We start from the raw sequence: 26,219 nt of genomic DNA, 5'->3' as shown, positions 1-26,219 counted from the left end.
AAAAACCTGATCCCAAACCCAACAGCTGCTGTTATTCTGGCTGCTGCAGCCTCTTCTGTCCTGCCTGGCATTACCGAGACCTGATCTGCTCTGAAAATCTTTTCATGAGAGCTTTCTAGAGGTCATTTGGTTCCTACAGTTATACCAAGGGTAAAGTTGCAGAAGACTCCAGGGATGCTGTACAGTGTTGGCAGAAATGCCATTGGACCGATTCTGGATATGCTGACCACTTACAAGGTGATCTGGAATCCGAATGAAATGGGATTATGAAGTATGTTAGCTCAGGGAAGTTGTCTGGTTGTACACAGTGGTGAGGTCCCATTTGAAAGACCAAGTGCAAGACCTGTAGTCAAGGAAGATGACTTGAAAGCAGAACATGGGCTAAGAAAGTAGGGTATCAGGAGACTGCAGGACCTGCGTTATGGAAAACGCAAGTGTGGCTCTGTTAGCTTGCTGAAACTAGCTGAGGGGAGATGTGTCAAAGGTGTTTTTTCAGAAAGGATAAGACTAGTTAGATACATTAAATGCTGTCTGTTTAGAAAACTGCTTCTAACCTAGTGGCCTTTCACTTAGGTTAATATTTTCTAGGTAAATACGTTGTAAGAAGGGGGTGTCCCCAGTAGTGCCCCAGAGCTCACTCCTAGGAAGCCTTTCCCAACAGCATTATACACTTCCAGGCTTAAACAAAGGCTAAACATATTAACGGGGGTGAAGTACAGAAGTCCGTGAGCATTGTAGCCACCACAATAATGGTGTCATAACAGAAAAATAAAAGCCACACCTTCAATAAAAAAGGGCACACGTACCGGTCTGCAGAGGGAATGAAACTGTTTCCAAAAAGAGAGATGAGATTAATCCTTCTTTTCATCATGTTAAATATGGGAGGAGAGATGCCCTGAGAGGGGATTTAGGATGGAATTAGTCAGAAGGACAGAGGAATATACGTAAATGGAGAGTAGTTAGGGAAAACAGGAGAAGAGTCTTGAAAGGAATTATGGAAAAAGAAGCTGGCAGGAAGGCTTTAGAGTTAAACAGGAAGCTGGGGCAAAGCTGTGGAAAAACTGTGGGTTTAAAGAGTTAAAGATGTAAATTCCATAAAATAAATGAAAGAGGAATATTCGAAAACAGTAGTGTTGGATAGTGAGAAGTCACTGACGCAGAGGCTCTCTCTAGCGCAGCAAAATGGGGAGCGCTCTGTGAATTTCATAAAATTAGGGGGTCTGAGAATGGTCAGAGGGAACGATATTACGTGTTGTGGCACTCAGTGAGGTAATAACTTTCAGGCAAGAGAAATGGAGTAAGAGCAGCTGAAACTTGACTTGTGGCATTTGTGGTGAGTGCTGAATGATACAACTGAATGCACAACTGAATGCTGAATGCACAACTGAAAATACCAGGATTTTGTGTCTTGGAACATTAACATCTGAAGTTGTGTCTTAGAGTCAAAAAAGTAGCTGGAGTCCCAGCAGACCTAGGGTTTGAACTGATTAAATCTATTTTCTAGCACTGTGGGGTTGGTTATGTGTACAAAAGCAGGGAAATCACAAAGAAATATTTTGTTTGTTCCCATACTGTTTTTGATTTGTGAAACAAAGTATATAAAAAAAAGATCTAATGAAAAAGGAAGTGCATCATTAATTTTGGCATCGAAAGCCAAATGAGAAATGATCAGCTGATTAGTGATGTGCATTTTGTTCCTTAACTTCTCCAGTAGTGTGTGAATGTCACATTATGTAACATTTGCCATGAATAAATCTGGAAATGAAATAAGTTAAGATGGATCTTTGTATTCCTCCCCTGACTAGTGGACAACTTGTCCCATTAATCTGTATAGCAGTCTTAAATTAAACAAACAGCATTATTTGTGGAGATTTATGGCTGAAAGACTTAGAGGCTCGCTGAGGAAATCTTGGGCTACATTTTTCTGAGCACTGTGGGATAATTGTCACGACGTACAGTGATTGGAGCAGATCGTAAAATACTCCCATAACTTGTAACGACTGTACGAAGTGCTACAAACGCAAACATTCTGACCAAGGACACAAATGCAGCAGGTGTTTGGGCACACGTGGCCACTGGGCTCTGTCCTGTCCTGATTAATTCTGCTGTCGGTAGTCACTGTTTTAAGCAGCACTGGGGTAAAGCTGGAGGTACAAACTGATTGGTGTTACCTAAAATAAAAACATCGTACCCTGGTGGGTGTCAGGGCACTTTTGCAGACTGAAGCTAAGGAACAGAGCGGAGGTGACTTGCCCGAGGTCAGACCGTGGAACCAGAGCCACCTGAGTCCGTCCCACATTAGAGGCGCCTCCTTTTTGTCTTGAGCCCATCTCATCTGCTAGAGAGCAGCCCACAGATTGAATGGGGCACTGTCGCCACTGTCATTTTCATTTACAAGCATACAAAAATAAAGCTCAGTTTGAATGATTTTTTTATTGCTTTTGTTTGTTTCTTGCATGCAAATAAGGAAAATGTGTGTGAAGGGAGCTGAAGAGTTTGGGATCATGTCTGACACCCCCTCCATATTTCATGAGCTAGAGGATGAAAAATCGTTAGGCGCATGTTTGTGTCACATTTCCATCAAAATGGACAGCGTGTGTCAGCAGAATGTTCAGGATCACCTCTGGTATGCTGGCTAGATGTGGTTTCCTTTAGGAAAGCCATGAATGGGATGTGTTTGCCTTTTCACATCTAGCACTCCTGGTTTTTAATATAGCTTTGTGTCCAAATGTATTTCTTATCTCAGCTTTATTAGACAGAGATTGATATTCTTCTGTAAGAATTTTCCATAGGGTTTTCCTTGTGCATGTGCTAGTTCAAAGTTGCATTTTCATATGAAATACATAAGGCTTTTCAAAGCAAAAGCACCAAAAGCCTGGATCCGTTCAATGACACTTGCAGATTAAAATAAAAGGGTAATATATATCCATTGTATCAAAATGCTAACTCAGTGAATTTCTTATCTGCTTTAAAAATGTAAATCTTAGATTTGATTAGATTATCTCTGGAGTAATCTATACCAAATAAATCTGTCTTCCTTTCATGTGATTTGTCAGTGTTTATAATAGGTCTGTACACACAGCTTTCACCATTATTTTCTAGGCAATAAATGCAGCCATGCAGAAAAGCCACCCATAAATGTCAGAAAACAGAGAGATTTTGTTGCATTCCAAGGGCTTTGAAGGTCAAGTTCAATTCAGTTAGCTCACCCAGCATGAGAGGAGTAAGATATGATGATGGAATGTGTGTTTGGGTAGGATATATATGTTACTGTCCCTGTTCTATTCTATCAGGATAACAGATCAGGGAGAGATTAAACTTTACTGCTTGGAGGAATCTCTTTTGGAAAACTATCAATTTTTATGATTTCCTCTAGCTCCTATTGAGATGCTCTGCAGAAATAACGAATCCAAAGAATTTATAGCTTTTAGCACAATGGAGATTGGCTCCTGATTGTGGCTTTTGGGTGCTATTCCACTGCGAGTATACCATTAAACTGGGTGTATTCACAAAATATGTCTCAGATTGTGAAATTGTGTTTTTCTTCTTTCTGATGAAAACAATTCACACAAATTATTTTCCGAACTCCTAGAAGGGAGAGGTCAACACAGAAGGCAAAGATTGTCCGCTGTGGATTTGTCGCTGGGTTTCAGAACAGCCAAGGAGCCTGCTCTGCAGTGTCCCACCAGGTCTTGCCGTGAGCTTAGTGCTGCCTTCTTTTTTTCTTTTTAAAACGGAGTGAAGACACGATCAATAAGACTCATAATTAAGTTGAGGCCACTACCTTGATCTGTGCTTTTATTGAGTTTCAGTGCCCTGATGTAAGCAGCTCCCTAGTCAGCTCAGGAATGTGTCATCAACTTCTGAGCGGTACCAGAGCAGCCCTTCGGGTCTCTAACTATAAAGCTGCATATTCCTTGCTATTTGAAGAGTCTCTCTTGTGGCAGCTTCTGATATCCTCTTGCTCATGCTTTCCAAGGATGAATAATGAACAGACCCCTACATGGAGAAGGAATGCAATTGTACCCAACGGGCAAGAAATTTTCTTTAAGTTCGTGCTGATTTGGAGCATTTTCCTGTGACTGTATCAGGAGAAATGAGCTAAACGAGGTCAGACCATGCCAGTACTTAAAAGGAAAATCTCTGCCAAAAATGTATAGGCCGTTTGCCCATCTGGGTTAGTGCAGACACAGCATCGCTCCATGCAGCCCCTCCTACAAATGAATTTAAAATGGGGGCCTCCCTTCGATTTTTCACTTGGATCACAAACTTGTTGGGTCTGCCCGTGCATGCATGGTGTTTAACTCAGTTGATCTGCATCTTACATGGAAAGGTTTGTGCTGTACTGCTGTGATTATAGTACTAATCGGCATTGCAGCAAGGTACACTGGCCGTCTGAGGGTGCCTAACAGAAGACTAAACTGAAAAATGACCACCTGCTACTGTTTTCCCTCCTATGCTTTTGAATAGCAGGTGCGCTGTGGCAGAGAGAGCCTTCAGAGCAAGTTTCCAAAAGTATCAACCTCGGTGTAGGATGAAGCTGATGTGAAGGGCCAGAGAAAGAGTCCTGCCAAGCAACAGGCTGGGCAAGATCTCTTTTGTCTTGCAGTGTTAGCTGGCCTTTAGAGGGAAACTGAGGCATGAGGCCAAGTTTTGTTAGCTTCAAGTCCAGCATGGCAGCCGGGGATCTTTACATAGGATAATTAAATGGAGGAAGTTTCGGCTTGTCCAGATGGTGGTAGGCAATTACATTTCGCTTGTGTGAATTTCTGGTTATGCAATTTTTGCTCTGTAGCACAAACTTTCCCCTGCAGGTAGAAGTGAGCTGCAGGCAAGTGAAGGTTTCCAGCAAAAAGCGTTTTCCTCACAGATGTGCAGCCTGAGAATATGGATTTGTTACAACATTTTATTTACTCTAATTTCTTCTGCCTCTGGGCTTCTGTCATATGTTTAATTTTATTTGTTCGTTTTTTTTTTCTTATCTAGAATTTAGTACTTCCAGAGGTTCCATCATGGTAGCGTGTGCTAAGCATATATGTACGTGATTAACGTCTGCTCCTCCTGCTGTGTACCAAAGGCACTGAGCGTTTTATTGCTAGGAACAGAAATTGAATTTATCTTACTTTGATTTCATAAGCTATCACGTTCTCTTTCCTGTAATTTTTTGAAACAAGAAATTGAGTATTTCTGATATTTCATATAAAATAATAAAGAAATGCAATAGTCTTTTAATAAGTATATCTTTTTCTATATAAAGAGATCTACATATCAGAGGTCTGTTGTTGTTTTTTTGCTAAGAATCTTTTCCCGATGCATCCGTAGGGCTTTTTGTTGTTGCCTTTCTTCTAGTTTATATATTTTTGAGTCTATCTCTGGTTGAAAGAACCAACTTTCTGCAAGGTGTTATTCATGAAAATGTTGGCAGCTACAGGGTGTCTGGCAGGATGCTTGTGACACCACTCAATACCGGGTTCACTCTGAAGATGTTGCCTATCATGAATCTTCATCTGTTTCTACAGAGGAGAGAGAGAGGTCACCTCAGTGAGGTATACCTGGCAGGGGGAGAGTTAATACTCAGACATGGGTGGTTTTTCTTTGAACTTTTTCTCAGCAGGTGAAAAATAGCTACAATCAGGTGGTACTTCAATAAGTAGTAGCAACCAACTGCCAGGTTGAAAGATCACAAATTCTTATACCAGCAGTTCTATTATAGGGAAACACACATCAGCCTGCGTGTGTCTGAGAGCTTGCCAAGCTATTGATAAGAAGAGCTGGGCAATAATCCAGTTTATTTATTTTACAAAAAAAAAAAAGCAAAACCAAAACAACCACCATTTGAGAGTGTACTGCAGATGCTTCTTTTTCTTTTCTCTCTTTAATACTACTCTATCATGCAGAGACTACATCAGTATTTGTATGTTATGCACCTACAGCTGCTGATGAAGTTCACCCTAGTTGTGAAGGACATTGATGAATCAGTAACAGCAGTATTAGATTAAATATTCTTAACAGATCTTAAAGAATGAAAAATCAACAACCTTATTTAAAGTGTGCTGCTCTGCCATGGGTGTTTTAATGGGCTAGATCTTTTAAGCTACTGGACAGCTTTCAGTTTTAATATAAAATGAAGTAGCAGGCTGGCACAAGACATCCTTTGCTCCAAAGTTCAGGTTGCCTTGGCAGTACAGTGACTTTCTGCTTGTGAAAGTATGAGCTGTGCTAAGGATGCGTTTTTGCCTTGTTGGGAGCAGGAGCTGTTGGCATGGGGTATCCTAGGCCAGAATTGGGCTACGGAGGGAAGCACAAATCCACCTTCAGGTAAGCAAGAAAAGAGTGGGAGAAACAATGGTCAAAGGATAAGAAGTCAAAACACTGGAAAGCCTGAAATCACTTGGAGGGGTAAGAAGGTCTTCAGACAAAGAGAACTCCTCCTTGTCCAGCTTTCAGTTAAGGGGGCAGGGGAATAGTGATACCGATCAACACCTGGAATCTGGCAATGCTTTGCAATACCAACAATCCTCCCATATGTAAGCACAGAAAGCTTTTAGTATAGACTGCTGCTGCTACGTCAATTGTTTGGGCAGTAATTTGTCTGCTGATTCCTGCTTTTCTTTATTTAGTAGCTCAAGTCAAATGTGTTTTTACAGTGACATGGAAGCTCTCATTTGTCTTACCTCAGTAAGCCTGAGCACTATGTGCAGATTTTTGGCTTTTAATGAGTGAGATGTTTGAATATGTTTTATTTTGCTGTGGAAAACACTGTTGAGCTGTTATAAATCTAGCTACATCACCATTCATTCATCTGTGACTGAATTGAAAATATCACTGTGAAAACTGAATTATGTAACAAGTTCTCAACAACTGACAACAATAAAAGATGGATGGTGAGCCGTGTTCTTGAAAGCTTTTCAGCAGCATTAGCTATAAAAAAGGCCAGAGCCCCCCTATAGGGGAGGCATGTGGAAAGTAACGGGTCGTCTGTTCATGCCTGCTCAAACATCATAAGCCACGAACACAGTCCTAATTCAGGGTACGTGCTTAGAAGAAACACTTTCCAGGCCATGCATACGAGCTGTATGTTTCTTTCATCGTACCTTTTCTATCTAGTTTTATGTACACAGCATTTGTTGTTTCTGTAACACTGATCTTCATTTCTGCTCTTATGCCTCTGCTTCCTAGCTGCTTACATTCCGGTTTCAGCAAAGGTGCCCTTTTCCAGAAAATATTAAAATTTTGCTTTAATCTTAATTTTACTGGGTTTTGAACTCAAACCAGATCTTACTTCTGATATAGCCCCCTACCTGCTTTGTTCTCTGCTTCTGAGAAAGAAAACATTGACAGCCCTCTCCCGTGGAGCCTTTGAACATATTCGCATTAACTTCCACTTCTCGAGGAGAAAAAAAAAAAAAGTAAAAAAAAAAAAAAAGTAAACCTTCAGCTACCGATTTTATGCAAATGTTGTTTGATACATGTCTGTTTCTAAAAGGATGTTTGCTATCCAGTCTTGCTCCCTCTCTGAAAAGTTTCAGGACCCCTGCCTGAGTCTCCCTCCAGCAGCCCTGTTAAAGGAAGGTTCAGGCCAGAAGGAATAGCTGGAAGGCATATTTATTTCCAGCACTGGTGAAATCAGAAGGTATGCTGAAGTAGTGTGCTGAAAGAATTTCATTTTATGCTCTGATGTAACAGAAAGTAGTATATTTGAAGAGGATGCTGAAGACAATAAAAGAGAAAATTAAATAAACTAGTTTTTCCATATAGTGGTCTACAAAATGAAACAAATTCAGTAAGTGTAACCATTATTGTTTTCAATTGGTATCGTACTTGAATAAAAAGCCTGAAACCCTGCATCAGTGCCATAATAATAGTAGTTTAATGTGCAGAGATATTAAAAAAGTGATTGAGTTATTCACTATACCTGTAAATTTTACTGCATATTGTGTCATCTAAGATACTTAACACCCTCATGTAACTCTTTACCTTTCATTTGTCCTTCCAAGCACAGTGTCATCATGTATCCATGAAAATAATGGAGAAAATGAATACTGAAAACGTCAATTTCTCAAAAAAAAAAATAAAAAGCTATTTTCAATTACTGTTTGTGGCATGGAACTTTACTAGTTCCAGTGATTCTTTACTAGAGTCTTCCATTATATTATGTTCAACTTTGGCACTTAAAAAATTCAGGCAAAATTAATGGAAATAATAATTCTGAGAGACAAAATTGTTCTAGAGTAAAAGTTTAGGAGTAGATTCTGTTGATTTTTTTTGTGATCTTGAGGAAGTTGCTTTCAGCATCAGTTTATGCATCTGTGAAATGGGTCTTTACTATTAATCTCACTAGGATGGGGATTTATTATTGATTATAAAGTGTTTTGACAGTGTTTGCCACATAAAACAACAGAAGTGGCAGAGTATTGCTGTTGGACTAGAAATCATAATAAAGGTATTACTACATACCTCAGTAAAATTTACAACTTATGAAATTCTCTGCTTATGCTGAAACTATTTCCTTTCTTCCTCCCTGCTAGACAACTGTATTCAACACAAAAAATGTTTGTGTGTTATTATTCTATCAGGCCTTATTGAACTATAAAAAACGGTCTCGTCTTCTCCACACTTCATAACAGGTTATGAAAGAGAAATGACTTAAACTCACTCAGACTGGCAAGTTCTTGCCAAACTGAAGCTAATTAATCACCCTGGCACTGGTAAATAGCCAAAACCAGATGTTATGATCCTAACCAGCGTACTATTATGACAGTCCTGGTTTTATCTCATTCCTTCTCCCAGCAATATAAATATAAATTTAAGCCTTAGAAGTGTGAATCATGCCTACTGGTTTCTGATTTTGATATAAACACTAGACAGAGTCAGCCTGGTGTCAGAAGTAACCAAAACTGGGGTTATGTTATTGTGGATATTGAATAAAAAGAGTTGAGAAGAAACGGTTTAGTTCTAATGTGGGATTTTTGCCCAGGGGGGAGTCTCACGTATGGCAGTACCTGTGTTCTGGTCTGAAATGTACCCACTTTAATCTTTTTTTTTTTTTTTTTTTTAACAACATTGAATGACTATGTTAGAAACAGCAAAACATCTACATTAAATTCGTGAGAAAAACATAAAGATTGGCTGAGATTTTTACAGAGGATGTTTTCATGTTAGAGAAAATTTCTTCTTTAGGAGACAATTTGCATCCATGAGAAGTTAATTTTAAGAAGGGAAAAGTTTTTTTCTTTGCACAGTGTCTAGTTAACATTTGTTTAGGTCTCCCAAATGGAATGATTTTGTAAGTGTTTAAAATGTTGCTGCAGAAAAGTTTGAGATGGATTAGAGTCTGGTATTCATCCATGTACATAGCTCCACGCTTCTCTGTCATGTCTAGTAGAATTCCTGGCAGTTCTAATGCTAAAAATTATTATTATTTTTTTTTTTCAGAGGAAATATGGCAAAATCTATTGGTCTGCAGGAAGGGAGATTTTACAGGAAGTGCGTGCTGACAAATAGCACCTGTTTTTTTGTTTGTTTTGTTTTGTTTTTTGTTTTCTTGAGTAGGTAAAGAAGGGAGAAGCAATTCTTTTTAGAAGCGTCCTTTAGAGTACTCTTGGCCACAGAGCAGAGAGCAGACTGCCTGACTTGATCTTGAAGAAGGCCAAAATTATAAGTAGGTGCTTCGTAGTGTAGTTTTAAAATATTTTTACAGTGAAATTTGTAAAGCCAGTGAAATTCCAGTTTGCAATAGTGCTTCCTTCAGAGAATGCATACTGTTAGATCTCATGCCTTTAATAAAATTTGCAGTTGAACTGAATCCTGAACGCACTTGACCTTTGTACAAGTTGTTAGGCAGGTATTCTGTTTGCATATGCCAAGTTTTTTTTTTTTTCTTCCAAACAATTGTAACAGATGCCTCAGTTCCTTTCTGTTGTAAAAATTCCTTTCTCTCACTGTGCTGTTGTGGTTACTGCAGGTTCTTTCTAGCTAAGCAACGTACAGAAAAATCTTTGCTGTTTTCTTTTTCAAACAACATTTTCTTAAATACCAAAACTGAAGAAAGCCACACTTTTCTTTCCTCCTGTTGCAGTGCATTTAAAGAGAAGGAATATAAAAAGTGCATGGCATCCTAATGAAGGCCCAAAGATCTGGCTACACAATCTGACTTCTTCTTGGGGCGGAGGGTCTTTTGAAAAGCTTCCTATGTGAAGCACTCAGAGCTGATCACAACCTTTTCACGTTCAGAACATCTCTGTGCAAAACAGAGGAGTAAAAAAAAAAAAAAAAGGGGGGGGGGGGCATTTGACAAGCCAGGAACATAGAATATGTGGAAATCAGGTACTGGCATCACATAGGGCAGGATCACTTTTTCCTGTCACGGACATTTTGATTGAAGCATGCCCATGTAGTGGAATGAGTATCTAGATTCCCCTTTAAATATTTGCAATCTTTTAATTCAGATCTGCCATAAATAATATGACTAATCTATGCTCTTTTTCACTGCTTTACGATTATCACTTGTGCTGCACATCTTGGCTGCTCTTAACACTTACAAGGCCCTGATATATAGCTAAACATTTCTATTTCCATCTGGCACAAAGAGAAGTGACACAGAAGTGCTCCCCAGCCAGTTTATTGCAATTTAATGTAAATCTGTTATAATGCAGCTGATGAAAAGTGCAGTGGCTTCCATGGATGCTGAGAGTTGTGACTGGGTTGTGGCTGTTACACTGTCCTCTGAAGATTTGCTGGATTTAATTTTACATTACACAGCCGTTAGTTGACTGAGATTCCTCGCTGAATCAAGTTGCCAGAATACCTCTCTTCATCATCCTCTCTCCTTTCTCCTCAGTGACCTCATTCACCCAGGTCTCCCATCTCAGTCTTTTGCTTCTTCTTTCTTATTAATTGCAGCCTCCGAATACCTCAATACGGCTAGAGCCATGCAATTGACACCCCGCCGCAAGGCACTATTTTCTCAACTCTTTAAGTGCTGATACAGTAATATCCCTGCAAATTTTCTGTGCGCTCTTTGTGGTCCTCACAGTTTTTGGTGGCCAGACACTGACCCAAAGCACGGCAGCAGTGCCTGCACGCTCTGCGCAGGGGCATGTGAGCCTCCTGTGTCACATTCAGTACAACTTGTGATTTACGTGTTTCACTGGGTGCTTGCTCTGTAAATATCATCATGTTTTCTGCATGGTGTTTTGAATTTTAGTATCTTCAAATGAACCTCCAAAGAAGAATTCATTTCTTTTATATGGTGGGAGTCAGAGCTCAGCTTTCATCCCTCCACTGCTATTGCAGCACCCGTGATCTTATGGCCTTCATGTACGAAAGCAGTCTTAAACATGTAAGGTGCTGGTTCCCACTAGTTGGTGGTGTTTGAATTAAGGGGATCAGATTCTGCCGCCCAGCATTGAGGGTTACACTTAGGTAGACCCTTAGGTTTAAAATAAATAAATAAATAAATCTCTTTGTTATTGTTTAGAATTAAATTCACTAGGATAACTGAACAGTAGCAAATTCAGTAAAGCTAGAATGTTGTTGAAGTACTGTAGAAAACACCTGTAAATGACCATTACTCCGTTCTGTCAGGGAGATTGTAAAAAATCACCTTTACAATTGAGTATCGTACCACGAACCATTACATATGCCAACTAACCCTTTTTTTTTCTTAAGTAGTTTGTCCAGAAGTAGTATTTTAAAAAATAGATGTTCCCCTCACTTTTAGCTTATTCGTTTTAGTTTTTCTCCTGTAGACTGAGGAGTTACCTAGGAAAAAGGTTGGTATCTTTTTGTGGTTGTATTAACCGGTCCAGCCAACTGGATAGGTTAGAGGTGGAAAGCAAAGGTTAATTAGATACAGGCTTCAGATCTGGTACATTATTAACGACGGAGGTCATCTTGTCCAAGATACTAATGCCTTTGTAAATTTGTGAACCTGGAATAAGGCAGCAGGTTGTGCTGGCTTCACCAACCATTCTAAAATATTTAAGATTAGAATTGCACAGAGATGATTTAAAAATAACACACAATAAAGAAAATCAGCAGTGAACTTTCTCTTCAAAGTAGACTTTGTCTGGTGTGGATGCAAATGGCATTTTCACTTTGTATATTTATGTGTGTCTACAGCCCTGATGATTGTGCATAGAGGCTTTGCTGTGGATGTTTACAGAAAAAAATCATAATTCCAAATACAAATAAAATTTAAAACTGGTAGATGTTTTTTGAAACTTTGTAAGAAGTAAAATGATGATAGTTTTTGAGCAAAGTCGATTTATTTCCTACCTGTTCTAAAAGAAACTCTCAATCTCTGAAATGCACATTTATTGAAGCAAAATGATCCAGTACACCTGTCATCTTCTGTTCTTGCAGCAAGGTGACTACCATACAAAATAATCTTACAATAGTTTTCTAAACCATTTTTCCCTCATCCTACAATAGGAGATACATTTTTAAATTAAAATTAACTATTAATTTTAATACTTTATTTTCTTTCTTCTTTTTATTACAGAGAAAGTCTGTTGTTGCTGTGAGTTTCATTGCAGCATTCCTCTGTCTGATCATCGTTCGTCTCACCAATGAAGTAACTTTCCCTTTGATTCTAAACTGCTTTGGACAAACCAGTGTCAAGTGGATACCATTTTCTAACGGCCAACGGCAGCCTCTGAGGACTCACTATGGATATGTAAACGTGAAAACGCAAGAGGTAAGGCTTCATATCAAAAGCGCAGCAAAATAAACTGGTAAAACTCTCTCTGATCCCACATAACTTCTTTTCTACTGCCCAGTGTAAAAACTAAAGAAAGGGGTGTGTCTGAGCAAAATGTCTTTTAAAAGTGTGCTACCACTTAAACGACCACTTAATTATTTTAATTTTTGTACTGTCTGCAGTGGATAGAAAAGCGAGCTGACCTCAAAATCATTCTTGGTTACAGTGAAGACTGAGTTTACACAAGCAAGAGAGTTTTCCAAATGAATTTCCAACCTTCAGTCTATACACAAGAAATTGTCTTGTGTATGTTTGTAATAGAAGTCTTAGGACTTAATTTTGCCTAGGATACTGAAGTAAAAAGTAGTTTATCTGTATTTCTGTGTACATAGAAGAAAAAGAGATTAATTTGTGGTATGTATGTTTGTGAGTTTAAAAAAGGTATAGAGCTAGAGATTTAGAGGATTTTTCTGAAACTGGGTATTTTCAGTCTATACTTTCAAAATGCTTTTACCTCTAGCTGTCTTGCAAAATACTTTCTTTGGGGTTTGATAAAAGAATATTTTACAAGGACTTCAGCTTTAAACTATCCAGTTGGCAAAATGTCTAATGACAATGTTGATTTTCAGTGGCAGTGGTGCTTTTTCCACAAAATCTTCCCCTCTCTGTCTTTGTGTGTACTATTAATAACAGATGCAAACTTGGAAAATAAATTTGCTAACATGAAAAAAAAAAACAAACAACTTTCTAAAAGCTCTTTCTCATTAATTATAGCACTGTCAATCATGAGAAATACTATGGGTTCCATTTACTACTAATTTTTATTTATAAAATTTTGATTATTATATTCATGAATCAGACTTATTCAAGTAACAGCTTTTATAGAGAATGAAAATAGTTTACCACATCATGATATTCAGTCCTACAAGTGCATTGGACAAGTTATTTATTATTTTACTGCTAGAGTGTAAAAATGAAAATCAGAATGAGAAATGACTGTAGTCTTTAGGAGCTAGCTTCTTTTAAACCTCTTTATCTTTTAATTGTTGTTCATGTAAGATGCATCATTGATTATGTTGGAGGCCAAAGTACTTCATCTACAGGACAGAAAAAGGACAAGCACCAGAAAGGAAATCTGTTTGAGTCAGGGTGAATTCGAGTCCCAGGGAAATGAATGGGAGCTCTGCTGTTGAGTTCAAAGAGGCTAAGGCTTCTTCCAGCATATCTTAAATATATAAGGTCCGGGAACCCACTAAAAATGAGAGGGCAGTGTGTTCTGTGTGTCACTGGGTTACGTGATTGCCACACACACAGGCGTGGAATCTGAATGAGGCAGAGCTGTCACAGTCACTTGATCACTATCAGTATGAACTGATAACTGAAGAGGAGAAGAGCATCTAATCCATTTTTATTAACCATTGCCTTCATCAGAGGTTAGATGTAGCCTGTGGGAGCCTTAATTCATTCTTAAATTTGATAACACGCTTGGAAGTTCTAACAGTAAATGGAAATGAATGTCCTGAAAGTTGGTGTCCAGTACTGATTAGTAAGACATTTGTCTCAATTTAGCTTAGGTCATGAAGGACTCCTTAAACTTAGTAATTTTAGTTGTTTTCCCCCTTGTACTTGTAGATTACATTAATATTTGCTAATTAAAATGATAATGAAGAAACTGAACATGCCCTGCTAATTGTGAATGCGCTATCTTCTGACTTAATTATTCCCAGTGCGAGAGAAGTTTTATTGTGCTGCCCATGTGAAAAGCTTTTACGCAGCTCATGTTCCTAGCCTGCACTCAGATGTTCTCTGTGACTACAATCTATATAACAGATTGCTTTATAAAAGCATGTAAATAAGCACTGGTATACTATTTGTATTAAAATGGCCAGCATTTCTCAGTTGTTCAGAGATTAAAGCCACAGATCTATCATTTTGGTAAGTGTAAGTGCCAAACACATTAAATTTCTGCTCATTTCATAGGATTTGGATATCCTTGCCTAGTGTTTTTATACTGCTATAGTACGTGAGATAAGCAGAAGGTCCAGGCTGTGAGGGCAGCTAATGCCCCAGACAAATGTAGCCAAGGTTTTTACAAAAAGGGACTGCTGCCATCTCATCAGTGGGCAAGGACCAAAAGGCGGGGAAACTATACCATAATGAATTATTAGAAATGTATGTGGTAGAAGGGAAGATAGGAGAGAAGGCTTTTAAAGACATCAATTATGGTTTTCTCTTTTGTTGAGAGAATCTGTGCATGCCCACTGAATATGTTCATAGTCTTCTAGGGTGTCTTTTGAAGCCTGTCACCCCACTGGGCCCTACATGTCTCCTGCTGTCTGATAATGCCGCCTCCTGTTCCTCACCCACTTGCAGCATCCTTCTTCTTTCTTCACCACTCTCTGTTCTCCTTTACCTGTTCCCCTCAGGCTCCACTCCTGCAGCAGTATGCCTGGCTGCATGCCATGTGCCAGCTTCTCTGTGTACTAAAATAACACATATGCAAGGTCAGCAAAACAGGGTAATGCATGTGCTTTAGCACCAGCCCAGTCAGTCGTCTAATATTCCTTTCCCATCCCTCCCTCACATATTTGTTCTCTAAAGGAAAAGGGAAGGGGGAAGAAAAAAGTATCCACTTTTAATCCATGGGGAAAAAAAGAAGTTGGAGTTAGGAGGAGTTAATTTCTTTTGGGTAAGGCTGAATGGGATAAGAGCTGGAAACCTTATGAGGTGACGGAAAATCAATTACTTTGGTGGTTAGGGCTAAAATGATCAATGATTTGTATTAAAGAAGGTCAGAAAATATGGTGATATGAACATTTGTACTTAAGTAAAAACCAGTGACATGTATATTATTAGGTATGATCGAAAAAATGCTTTAAAGGCACATTTTGAGTATGTTGTGTATTTGACTTGACAGTATAATTGTATGGAATTCTTATTATTAAAAAGTCTGAAAACATTTTAAGATTACTCTAACTAGATTATATGGGAGTATTTAATATAAACTGCGAAGAGAGACATAACTTAATCCCTAATTAGGGCTGTGCATAATACAGTGTTGTTGCTATGGTTTCCTTGATTTGTAGCTATAGCAACAGCTTTAGAAAAACTGACTTTATGTACAGTAAACATACTATATTTGAAGTATAAATAGATGTGAAGTGTTGTACTATACTGGCCCATTATGTCTAGACACATTTTAATTTGACTTTTGAGATGTTTTGGAAAGAAATGACTCCTTACCTAGAATACTTGCATCCCATCCCTTCCTTCCCTGCAAGACAAGAGGACCCCCTTAGTCCTCCATAGGGAGATTTCTCCCTTTTCAATGCCCACATCTGGGAGAACTCTCTCAGATTTGAGAGAGATGAGGGATGCCTGATTTGCAGTAGCGCTCTCTCACCTAAGTATGTGAATTTCGACCTTACAGTGGAAAGGAGGTGTATGAACGAGATGACTTTTACCATCTTTTCTGTTTCTTAATTCTTCTCTTTTGAACCTCTGGATTTTGGTGATAGGTCCTGAAATGATGAAATCCATCTTTTAAGAAATGCCATGTCTATGGTGTTGGTTACTTTCATCTTATTCCTGGTATTTTTTTGTATAAAATTTAATTTTGATACAACTCCAGAGTGGATATCTAATTGAAGCCTATTGTCCTTCAAGTAAACTTCATGCCCCCACCCCAAGCTGATATAATGATACTTCTTGTGTATCAAGAATGGGCAATCAGATAAAAAGAAGCAGGTATAGAAAATATAACCTTCCTCCCTCTTCCATACTACTCCTACTCTACAAAGAGTTCTAGCAAAATTAATGAACACCATGTATTTAAATTGCGGCATTATGACATCAATTTAAAACCCATTAGCAGTTTGAAACTTTATGCTGAGCAAGTCTAATAGTGTTCTTGGATATTTGATTGTGCTTCCTGAAAGGTGAATTTTGAATAGATTTTTATTCTACCGTCAGTATTAAAATAATATAGCATTTTCTTACATACGTAAAATCTGAAATATAGCTGCAATAACACTTGAAACATAATTATAAGAAGTATATTCAAGTACTATACAAAGATTAAAACTGTTCTTGGAAAAGGGTAAGTTCTGAGATGACCTAAAATCCTACATTAAACTGCAGCTGTGAGATCTAATGGCTTAATCTAAAATGAATTCTGAGGGAGAGAAAAGGCTTTGTTTCATGAACATTGAAGAATCTCATAATATAGCGATGAGCACTAGATAAAACGAACAGGCATTGTAGCTGTTATGATTCTTTTGTAACTGAAAAACCCGTAAATACTGTGTTGATATTGAACAAAAAAAATTGGAGCATATCGCGTAGCAATCTGGACAGACTACTATACAAGCAATAACTGCTTGCCAGATGTGGCATGTAGAGCTACATACATATATGAACGTAGAGAACCTCTTTTTTTTCTTTTTACCAGGAGTTCTGTGGTAGAGCTCAAGTGAAACGAATGGGGGTTTCCATGAATTTCTATTTAGATGAAATGTCCCAGGTATGAATAAAAGCAAGAAGAGGCTGCCGACCTAATACATGCTCGTGTAGTAATGATAATAATTATTATCAATAAGGTCATTTCATTAAAAAACGTTAACAACAACAAAAACTAACATACAATGAAGAAACAACACTTGAAGTATAGAAGAAAATTAACATAACATGCAGAAATGCAGGCTATGGGATGTGCTCTCAGATCATGAGATAAGGCACACACCATTTCTGCAAGAGCAAAAGCGTAGTTGTCAAGCATGTTAGGAGTAATCATAGGAAGGAGCCATCGCAATCATGAGAGTCCATGTTCTTATAAAAGTTTAATAGCTAAATTTAAAAATGCACAAAGAAAGCAAAGAATGTGATGGATGTTTTAATATTAGTTTCTTTCCAGATATGGGAAGTCAGCAATAATTTAAAAAGGACTGAAATTGTAGTATGAAATACTTAAAATAAGCAAAGCTAGTGATCCACCTGGGAGGGTTTAGGTTTTGCCTTAGTGGTGGATGCAGAATCACACTTACTATGAAAAGAAACTCATGGAATAGCACTGGGCTTCATTGCCAAAGCAGAAGGTACCAGGCAGTGAGCTTGGATTGGTGCATTCAGCTGCCTTCAGAGATGTTGGTTTTATGCTCTTGCAGGGAAGATTTGGGTCCTAGAGGGACTAAAAAAGCTACATCAAGCAGAACTCCCTGTGATAAAAAGTTGCTTTAGTCTTAATTTCTGACACATTCATGATTTCCATCCTGTCTTTTCCTTTGGGACTTTATTCATTGCTACAGCTTAAGAATTCATAGGGTATTTTGTTAAGAAAAGGTCATTTGCTTCGCTGCCATCTATCATTGATAGCCTTTCTAAGACACAATTTTATGTCAGTTGCTCATTTACATCATTTCAGCTTTAGTAATCTTGTAATCATCACCATCATAATAATAATGGAAGTAAAACTAAACACGCCACATTTTTCTGGATATTTTTCTGCTTCTGCTATATAAATTTTCAGGAACAATTTTTGCTGGAAATATTACAGAAGGATTGACTACGTAACATTTTAATGACAACGTACTGCTTGTTACACTTCTGAGAGAGATTTGTGTATACATATATTTTTTTCTCTGTTTGCCAACTGTACTGGAGCTCACATTCCCAGCGCTGGGAGCTATAGGCACACGCTTGAAAATAAAATTCCTGCCGATGACTTTAACCACTAGGAGCATATTTTATATTATGGATATGGACCTCACTAAACAAATTATTACCAGAGTCCCCACTTGCTTCTTCTTCTTTCCAGCACCTCTTTGCCCAGGAGAAGAGCAAACCTACAGAATAAGCTGCAAGGTCCACCCAGCACCACTCAGGCTGTTACGAACCTACAAGAGGGAAGGGAGCACAGATCATGTGTGTCCTCAGTAGAATAAATCCTGCCAGCTCAGCCTTTTTTCTCTGTATATATGGAATTAACTTAGGTTTTTAAAGCTGCCACAACTCGGATGGTGTCTCGTGAGGAAAAAGTCAAGTGCCAGGATAAATACATCAAGTATTCTGTACGAAGGAATTAAATCTGCTCCACGGAGCCTGAATGTGATGAGCCAAGCAGTGCTGCCTGCATGGCAGCTCTGTTTTTTCAAAAAACAGCAAAGGAACTTGAGATTGCTATCAGCCAGCAAGCTATGCCATTGAAAGTCAGTCCCTAAAGAGTCTGGTCTGGTAGGAATAAATGTGCACAATGCACAGAGCCCTGGGCTGGGTAGTTCTGTTGCACAGAGCTTACACGTTATACCAGACAAGGTGCCTGCTGTCACAGGTTTGCCATGTACCTTGGTTGTATGTTATTTCCAGAGATTTCTCCCACTTTCTTCGAGGTTTTTTTACTGCTGCTGAGGGGAAGGTTTCTGTTAGATAACACTAGTCTCCCTCCAAGGAAGTTCCAGTTGAGCTTTCCATGTGAGGAGCGTGGAGGATGAATGCCTCTCCAAATGAGAGGCGCTGTGAAAACTGACTTGAGGACATTTGGGAAATAGAGTTAAGTTTTGCAGTCAGCCAGCTTGATAGAGAGATTTCTATCAGTATATTTTGTTTTTAGCCAAATAGCAGAAGGACCAGACGAGATGAATGAAGTATTCTGGGAAGGAAGAGAGCAGGGAGGTTTTATAACAGCTTCTTGAATGAGGCCAGACCACAGGGGAAGATATGAAAGGTGGGCTGGCCTGAGTAATAAATGGGCAAGAACAAAGCTTACTAACAATCAGAGGAAGGAGAAGCTCGCTATAACCTGAACACGCTCTTGAACATGCTCATGAATTCTGTTACCATGATATCATCTCAGCTTTTGTCAATAATATTTGCTAAATGAAGGGCGGGCTGGTTGGCATTATTAGCAAGCAAGCTGTCTTGTGTTTCATTTCATCAGCTGAGAGAGCAGTGCTCTGCCATTTACACAATTTCATCCCAATGCTGCTGTTTAAAAATTAAGATGCCTTCATCATAGCAAGTCCAGTGTCAGCCTCCTGTATTATACCTGGAGTGTATTTCTCAGAGAGATTCAAGGTATGCTTTGCAGCAAAGTGTTGCTAGTTCTGGATGCACTGATAATGGCTTAGGTACGCTCTGTACTGGTGTATAAAATACACCATGGAGTAAAAGCAGCCAGTGAAAATGGAGTTTTGCTCGTATAATTGTTTCTACACAAGGGGCTTCTGCTGGCTATGGCAATCAGGAATTTTAGCTCTTTGAGCTCTTGCCCAGCATAGCTATTCTGGCAGGGATGTGCAGCACTGGGCTGACCTGAGGCTGTTAATACTTCGCTGCAGGGAAGCGGAGCGCCAAGCGCAAGCACGCAGTCACACATACATGCATGGGTGTGCATGTAAACACAGCAGCGAGAACTTGCTCAGGAGACAGACTTCTAACAGTGACAATCATGCCAATTGCTGGCTAGTTTTAAAGCTACTGCCATCTTCCTTGAAAGCCTTTGCTTTCCAAGTTTGCTCCCTTGGCCATCTGTCATAGCCTGTGTTTGGCAGCTTCAGGTTCTGCTGCACAGCTCTGGATTGAATATATAGTTCTGTCTTTTTATTGTTCTCTGAGTTGGTGGGAAGTTTGTACTGCGAGCCTTTTCTCTTAGGCTTTTTGTTAGATTAAATTGTGAACCTTAAATGCATTTTCATCTGCTAATCTGTGCTATCTGCACTCAGCCTGGGCTGGAACAGGTGGAATGGTGTAGCTGCTGCATAGAAAGAAATGAGCTCAGAGACCCTCTTAGAGCAGATGCAGATTGTACCAGAAAAAAAAAATAAAAAATTGCTTTTCTTGGGATTGCCTCCTTTGTCTGGCTAAATACATTAATTCATACTACCAAAAATGTGTTATTTGGTCTGTCAGAGATCCTGTATGACTGTTTATCTTGAACTGCATGTTCCTTACTGGCATAACTGTGCTGGCAGCGTGTGCGTTATAGAGCTTTACTTGGTATAGTTACGCTGTATGTAACAAGGAACTAAGTTTTCTGTGAGCATAGCTGTAGCTGTAATTTTTGCCTGTCTATTCATCATAAATCATTTTTGCACTCTCTCTCTACCAATAAGTGATATCACTACTAACATTGAAAAGTTCATGGTAAATTGTGTCTATGGGGCTGCACCCTAAAAGGAAAAGCAATTCAGTCTGGGGAGGGATGGGAAGAAAATGAAGTTTGGTGTTTATTTGCAGTATTTCTTTCTTCCATCTGTATCTTCACCCTCCCCATTTGATATATTTGTCATATTCAGCTAGTCAGAGATTACAGTAATCTGTTTCTTCCTGTCATGCAGGAAAACAGTTGAGTTGTCCATTAGATGAATAAATACAGTTTTAAATGAAGTTCCCCAAACCAGTGCAAAGAAATTACTAGAGTGATTTTGGGATTGTCCACTTAATAACAACAATTCATCCTCCATTTTTTTCACCCACCCCAGGGGTGCACATTACTGCCTTCACCTTGTTCATACCAGTTCAGTCCCCTTTTCCACAAGTAATAGCATCATTTTTTCGAAGTACAGGTTCTTGAACTTGTCTTTGAGAGTCTCTTGTAGCTAGGACCCAGAGTTTTGGATTTGAAAGTGATGAAAATGTCACGGGTCTTGGATCAATATTTCTCCAGGGAGTAGAACCTGCTTGCTCCATTTAGAGACTGCAAAGAATTCTCAAGGGCTTTTTATTAATATTACACCAGCCAAAGTACAAGTTGGTTTGGGTTGATTTCCCTGGTTCTAGTTCAGTGATGCTACCACCCTCCCTCCCGCCTTTTGAGTTCTTGTGCCTAGGATTCATGTTTGTAAAGAAAAAATATTGTTTCTGGAGCACATCTCATTAAAAAAAAAAAAAATCTAAGCTTTTTTTTCAGATCTATTTAGACTCCTATGAAATGCCTGACTGCAGGCACAAAAGTCACCCCAAAGTAGTGCCAAGGTTTGTACACTGAAAAACTCAGGTCAGCACTGGCAAATATCCTATAACAGAAATTAACCGTAAAGGTGAAGGACAAAGTTTGGCCTTTAGTTAAAAACAATAACCCACTATTGATCAATGACTGATGATTTTGTTCTCTGATGTTTTTGTGTAATTAATTTTATTGCTTTGTTAACATTTTCTAGCTTAAAATATGGCTTCTCGTGTCATCCCGTTTCTAGCATGTAATATCTGTCCTATTTCCTGTTCACTCTTCCCTTTTGGATCCAGTGCACATTGTCCAGAACTGCTGATTTCTTCCTTCAGCCTACGTCCTCTCCAATTTGGCTTGCCCTTCACTGCCCAAAATGTCTTTCATTAAGTCGTCAGATTACCTCTTCTCAGAAAATGTACTACCATTTAGGACAGTATCTAAGGCACAGCTTGGAGATTTGGGGAATGGGGTCTGTTCTTAACGAGCCAGCTACTGCTGCATTCTGTGCAATGTTTGTTTCCTGAATGGATTCAAGGTGTAGCCCCAAGATGAATGCATTATATTGATCCAGTCTTCAGGTGACAGGCTTTTGAAAAGGAACCAGGAATAGATTTCAAACCAGAAGAACCCATGGCAAAATTGTGTCTCAGCTCAGGGCTCACATACATTTTTAATTTTTTTTTCCAATGTCTTTACAAGTACAACTTCTTTCTCAAATGGGATAAATCTCTAAAAAGTTTATTTGCAGCCATGTAGGTGTCTCCCAAAGGCCTAGAATGGGCACTTTTCAGTGTTTTCAAGGCTAAATAGGCTCTCTGGTGAGAAGGCAGAGAAATGTAATTTTCTCAGACACGTATCAGATGGTGTTTCTTCATTGATCCTATCTGTGGCAGAGCTCTAGGCAGTCCCACAGGAGAATGTCTTGGGGATAGAGGGAAAGTCCAATGGGATCCCCCATTCAGGTGAGTCCTGGAGCTGTTCTATTTGTTTCTGCTCCAGCTGGTCCTTGGTGTTGAATATGCCATGTCATCACCAGCATCTGTGACAGCTGGAGGAGCTGGTACCATTACTATAATGCAGATAACGATATTTAGCTTTGACCTGCTACTCAGAAGAGAACAGGCAGAGGAGCAGGCTGGAACACGTGAGAACTAGTCTCAATTTCTGTTCTGCTGCTGGCCTGGACCCAAGTACTTCCTCTCTTCACTGCTTCAGCTTCCTCATGTTTGTGAGAGCAGGGAGCGTTCCTGAATCAAGTCGCTTCTGGTAAAGTTCAAGAAGCGAAGTGGTGGGTTCAATCAGATTGAGTCTCCTTGCAAAATGCTGGGGGATCCACTACCCCGATATATTATCACTTATTGCCAGTGCATTACTGTCTGAACACTATTATAAGAACAACAACAAAAATAATCTTTGCACTGTACTAATGCTTTATTCTGATTGACAAAGGACAAGGCAGTGCAGGTGCTGTGACAGCAGTGTTGGCAGACATTGTATAATGATATATAGCAACTTGCCTAGGCTGCCATTAGTTTTTGCATGAATTCTGTCTGTCTTTGATAAGCATGTGTAACTCCTAATAAATTATTTTGGAGCTGAGCACAAGAATCAAGGAGAGATGAACTTCTGTAAATATGGAGACTGGTGATAGCTGAAAATGAGAAGGTAAAATTGACAGATAATTGTAGATGAGAAGTCATTTTCAAGCAATGGATGAGAGTGATATTGCTTCCTGTTTAAAATGACGAGTTGCCTCTGCTGGGCACAATGCCAGGTAAATTCTGTCATGAAATCTAAAACATTCACTATGTTCAGGCTGCTGGCAATCATGTAGGAACCAACATTGTGGGGCTCCTTCCACTTGCTGTTAAATGTCTTGCTCCTATTCTGGTGGGTGTTAGCCAGTGCTCGTTTCCTGGGGAAGAAATGGCCTTCTGTGAGGTCGTTTATCTGAGTGCTGCAGAAATCTTCTTCTGCAAACCTGACTATTATCATAACAGAGTCCTTAAAAAAATAAAATTATAGTGACACTCTGAGGTTTCTGAGATTAGTGTCTTCCTTTAAGGCCTCTATTTCCTCTGGTATTACTTCCAGTCCTGTTCACTGAAACTAAAGTGCATGTCTACCATGAATAGCATGAATAATGCATATATTTTTCTGCTACTTTCAGTGTGCTAAATAGCAACATACACAAAAACTAAAATCTAGAGCTGACGAAAAATAATTGGCTGCTCATCTCCCTGCTAGTACGTGATTGAACCGTATTCCACATTAACTCAGGTTGTAACCTGTTTACTTTCATATTTACCGTTTTGGGGCCTTTGCCCACATCCCTTGGAAGATCCCGCACTGGACTAACAGTTCACCACTTCAGTTTGTCCTCACAGACTGAGATATGGAAAATACTACAGCTGTTTATACCTCTTTCTTTCCTGCTTTCTTAAACATATGAAATATTTCCACTTCTCATTCTCTTCTGTCTTCCAGTGTACACAGATGCTTCCAGATCCACCTTTATCACCATGTTATCAAGAAAATCTCTTCCTTATTTTTCCTAATTCATGCATAGCAGCGGTCTACCTGCTTCTCACGTCTCAGCTATCTCAGCTTCCCAGAACTCTGCATGGGATTCAGCTGTAATGAGGGAGCAGACGACATATCATTACCTCTGCTTCTAGATACCAAATTACCCAGGATTTATTTTTCCTAAAACATCTTGGACATCTTTTGCATGAGATGAATTACTTCACAGTTTCCCAGGATGATGCCCAGCTGGGTACTTCCCTCATGCTTTTCCATTCTTTCTGTAAATGCTGTTTATTTTCTACTGGAGAACATTTGTAAAGATAAGGCAGATTTAACAAGAAGATCGCAAAGAATTGTGTTGTATGAGGCCAATTAAAAAAGGTTTAGAACTTAAAGGCAAATTGTTTTTTGTTTGTTTGTTTGTTTCAGTCCAGATGAGCAGTTTGAGTTGTTGTTGAAAATAAGATTTTGGGCCATTTTTCCCTTCATTTTTCATTAGCATTCTTGCAGTTTAAATGTTTTTGTTCATTTGAGGAACGGTTTTCATAATGGAGTGTGCAAGACATGCTAAGAAATTAGCTGTTCATTTTATGTTCATAAACACTTGATTTGTATGTATATTTATAGTTCTTGTACTTTCGGATTACTTATGCAATTATCTAGGAAGTTGTATTCTGGATTCCTGAAAATCAGTCTTTTTTATCAATCTTTTCTAAATCTGAAAGTGCATCTAGTAATTCCCCTTCACTCACTAAATGTCATCTTTCTTTGAAAAATCTAGTTCGTCTGGCAACATCTTTATAAACATAAATACAATTTTAGCAACCACATATCACTAACAGGCATTTCTACATTAGATGTGACTGAGTAGATGATTTAGTGTAATACTTCTTAAAATCTCTTTAAATGTTTAAATTACTAGAGGATTTAGGAATGCAGCGTTTTTGTTTCTTTCCAATATGAGTGTCTCGGTACATAACCCTTAGTTATTTCTGGATGCAATGAGGTATTTGTCTACGTAAGGATGTCCTGGATTTCTACTACTTTCTATGTATTTGAGATGGGATAATCTTAAAAAATAATTAAAACCCCAACAATGTGTTCTGCACAGAGGTAGAACTATTATTTAATGACTTAGAGGATGTGGGAAGGGCAATGTGTTCTTGATTGCTTGTGTGTTCTGCTCCCAGTATCACTGGAAATGAAGCCCCAGGTTCTCATGCCTTGTGGAACACGCGTGCATCTGTACAGTGCTCTTCCTGTTCACTAGATTTGGTATTTTGTCAGATTCATACCCAAATTCTGTTGCCCTTTGCAAAGCACTGCTCACAGCTTCCTGCAATAGTTTAAAAGCAGAGGTGACTCAAACGAGTTCAGGAAACATCCACATATCAACAGCTGTTATACTCAGCCCTGCGCTCAGCGATATTTTAAAAATCCATATTTTGCACCATTGTAACTAAACTGTTTATGGGAGTCAGTGATATTTGTGGTTGTAATATAAATCCTACTATGAAAGGATGCCTGGTTTCATTTGCAGCAGAAAATGAGCTTGACATGAGCTTTGGTCTATAGGTAATAGGTTCTTGAAGGCTCTGAGAGGTACTTTCAGCAAAACGTTAATCTGGCAAATTGGTGGAAGTCCAATCCACAAATGCACCCTTTTTTGTAATATGCAGTTGATTGTAACAATTACAGATGCTATTTAATGGCACCATCCTTAAATTTTCCACTGTGATACTACCTAGAGAATTTGTTACTGATGAAATCATTACAGAGTTATAGGAGTGAAATAGGTTGCTACTGAAATTGCTCTCAAAATCTAATTGTAACTTCACTGGAATTTTTCCCATGCTGGATATTAAGTATATGCATATTTTTTTATTTTTACAGAAGCGGTGTTTTTATTTGTATGCCTAATTTTATTTCACTCTCTACTGTGTATATATTATGTTTGGCTTCTTATTTTCAGTTGTGGTGAAAGATAACTTTAGTCCAGTTTGCCTTTCAGCTGATTTTCTTCCATTCCTATTTTACTTGTCACATGAA

General features: G+C 38.8%; 1 protein-coding gene across 5 annotated transcripts in view; it reads left to right on the top strand.

Moving 5' to 3' along the window:
* The window catches only part of ST6GALNAC3 (ST6 N-acetylgalactosaminide alpha-2,6-sialyltransferase 3), a 219,097-nt gene that overhangs the window by 85,208 nt on the left and 107,670 nt on the right, over positions 1-26,219 (top strand). For all 5 annotated transcript variants that reach the window (XR_007708623.1, XR_004777323.1, XM_050712423.1 and 2 more), the window contains exon 2: positions 12,506-12,700. Coding sequence is in view for 2 of the 5 variants with exons in the window: in XM_050712423.1 (XP_050568380.1) it covers positions 12,506-12,700 (195 nt within the window). In the remaining 3 variants the exon portion in view is untranslated. The remainder of the gene's footprint in view (positions 1-12,505; positions 12,701-26,219) is intronic.

This window comes from Cygnus atratus, chromosome 8 (genome assembly GCF_013377495.2).
Source record: "Cygnus atratus isolate AKBS03 ecotype Queensland, Australia chromosome 8, CAtr_DNAZoo_HiC_assembly, whole genome shotgun sequence".
NCBI lineage: Eukaryota > Metazoa > Chordata > Aves > Anseriformes > Anatidae > Cygnus > Cygnus atratus.
Note: the sequence above shows the minus strand (reverse complement) of the source record. Positions and strands in the feature narration are given on the sequence as shown.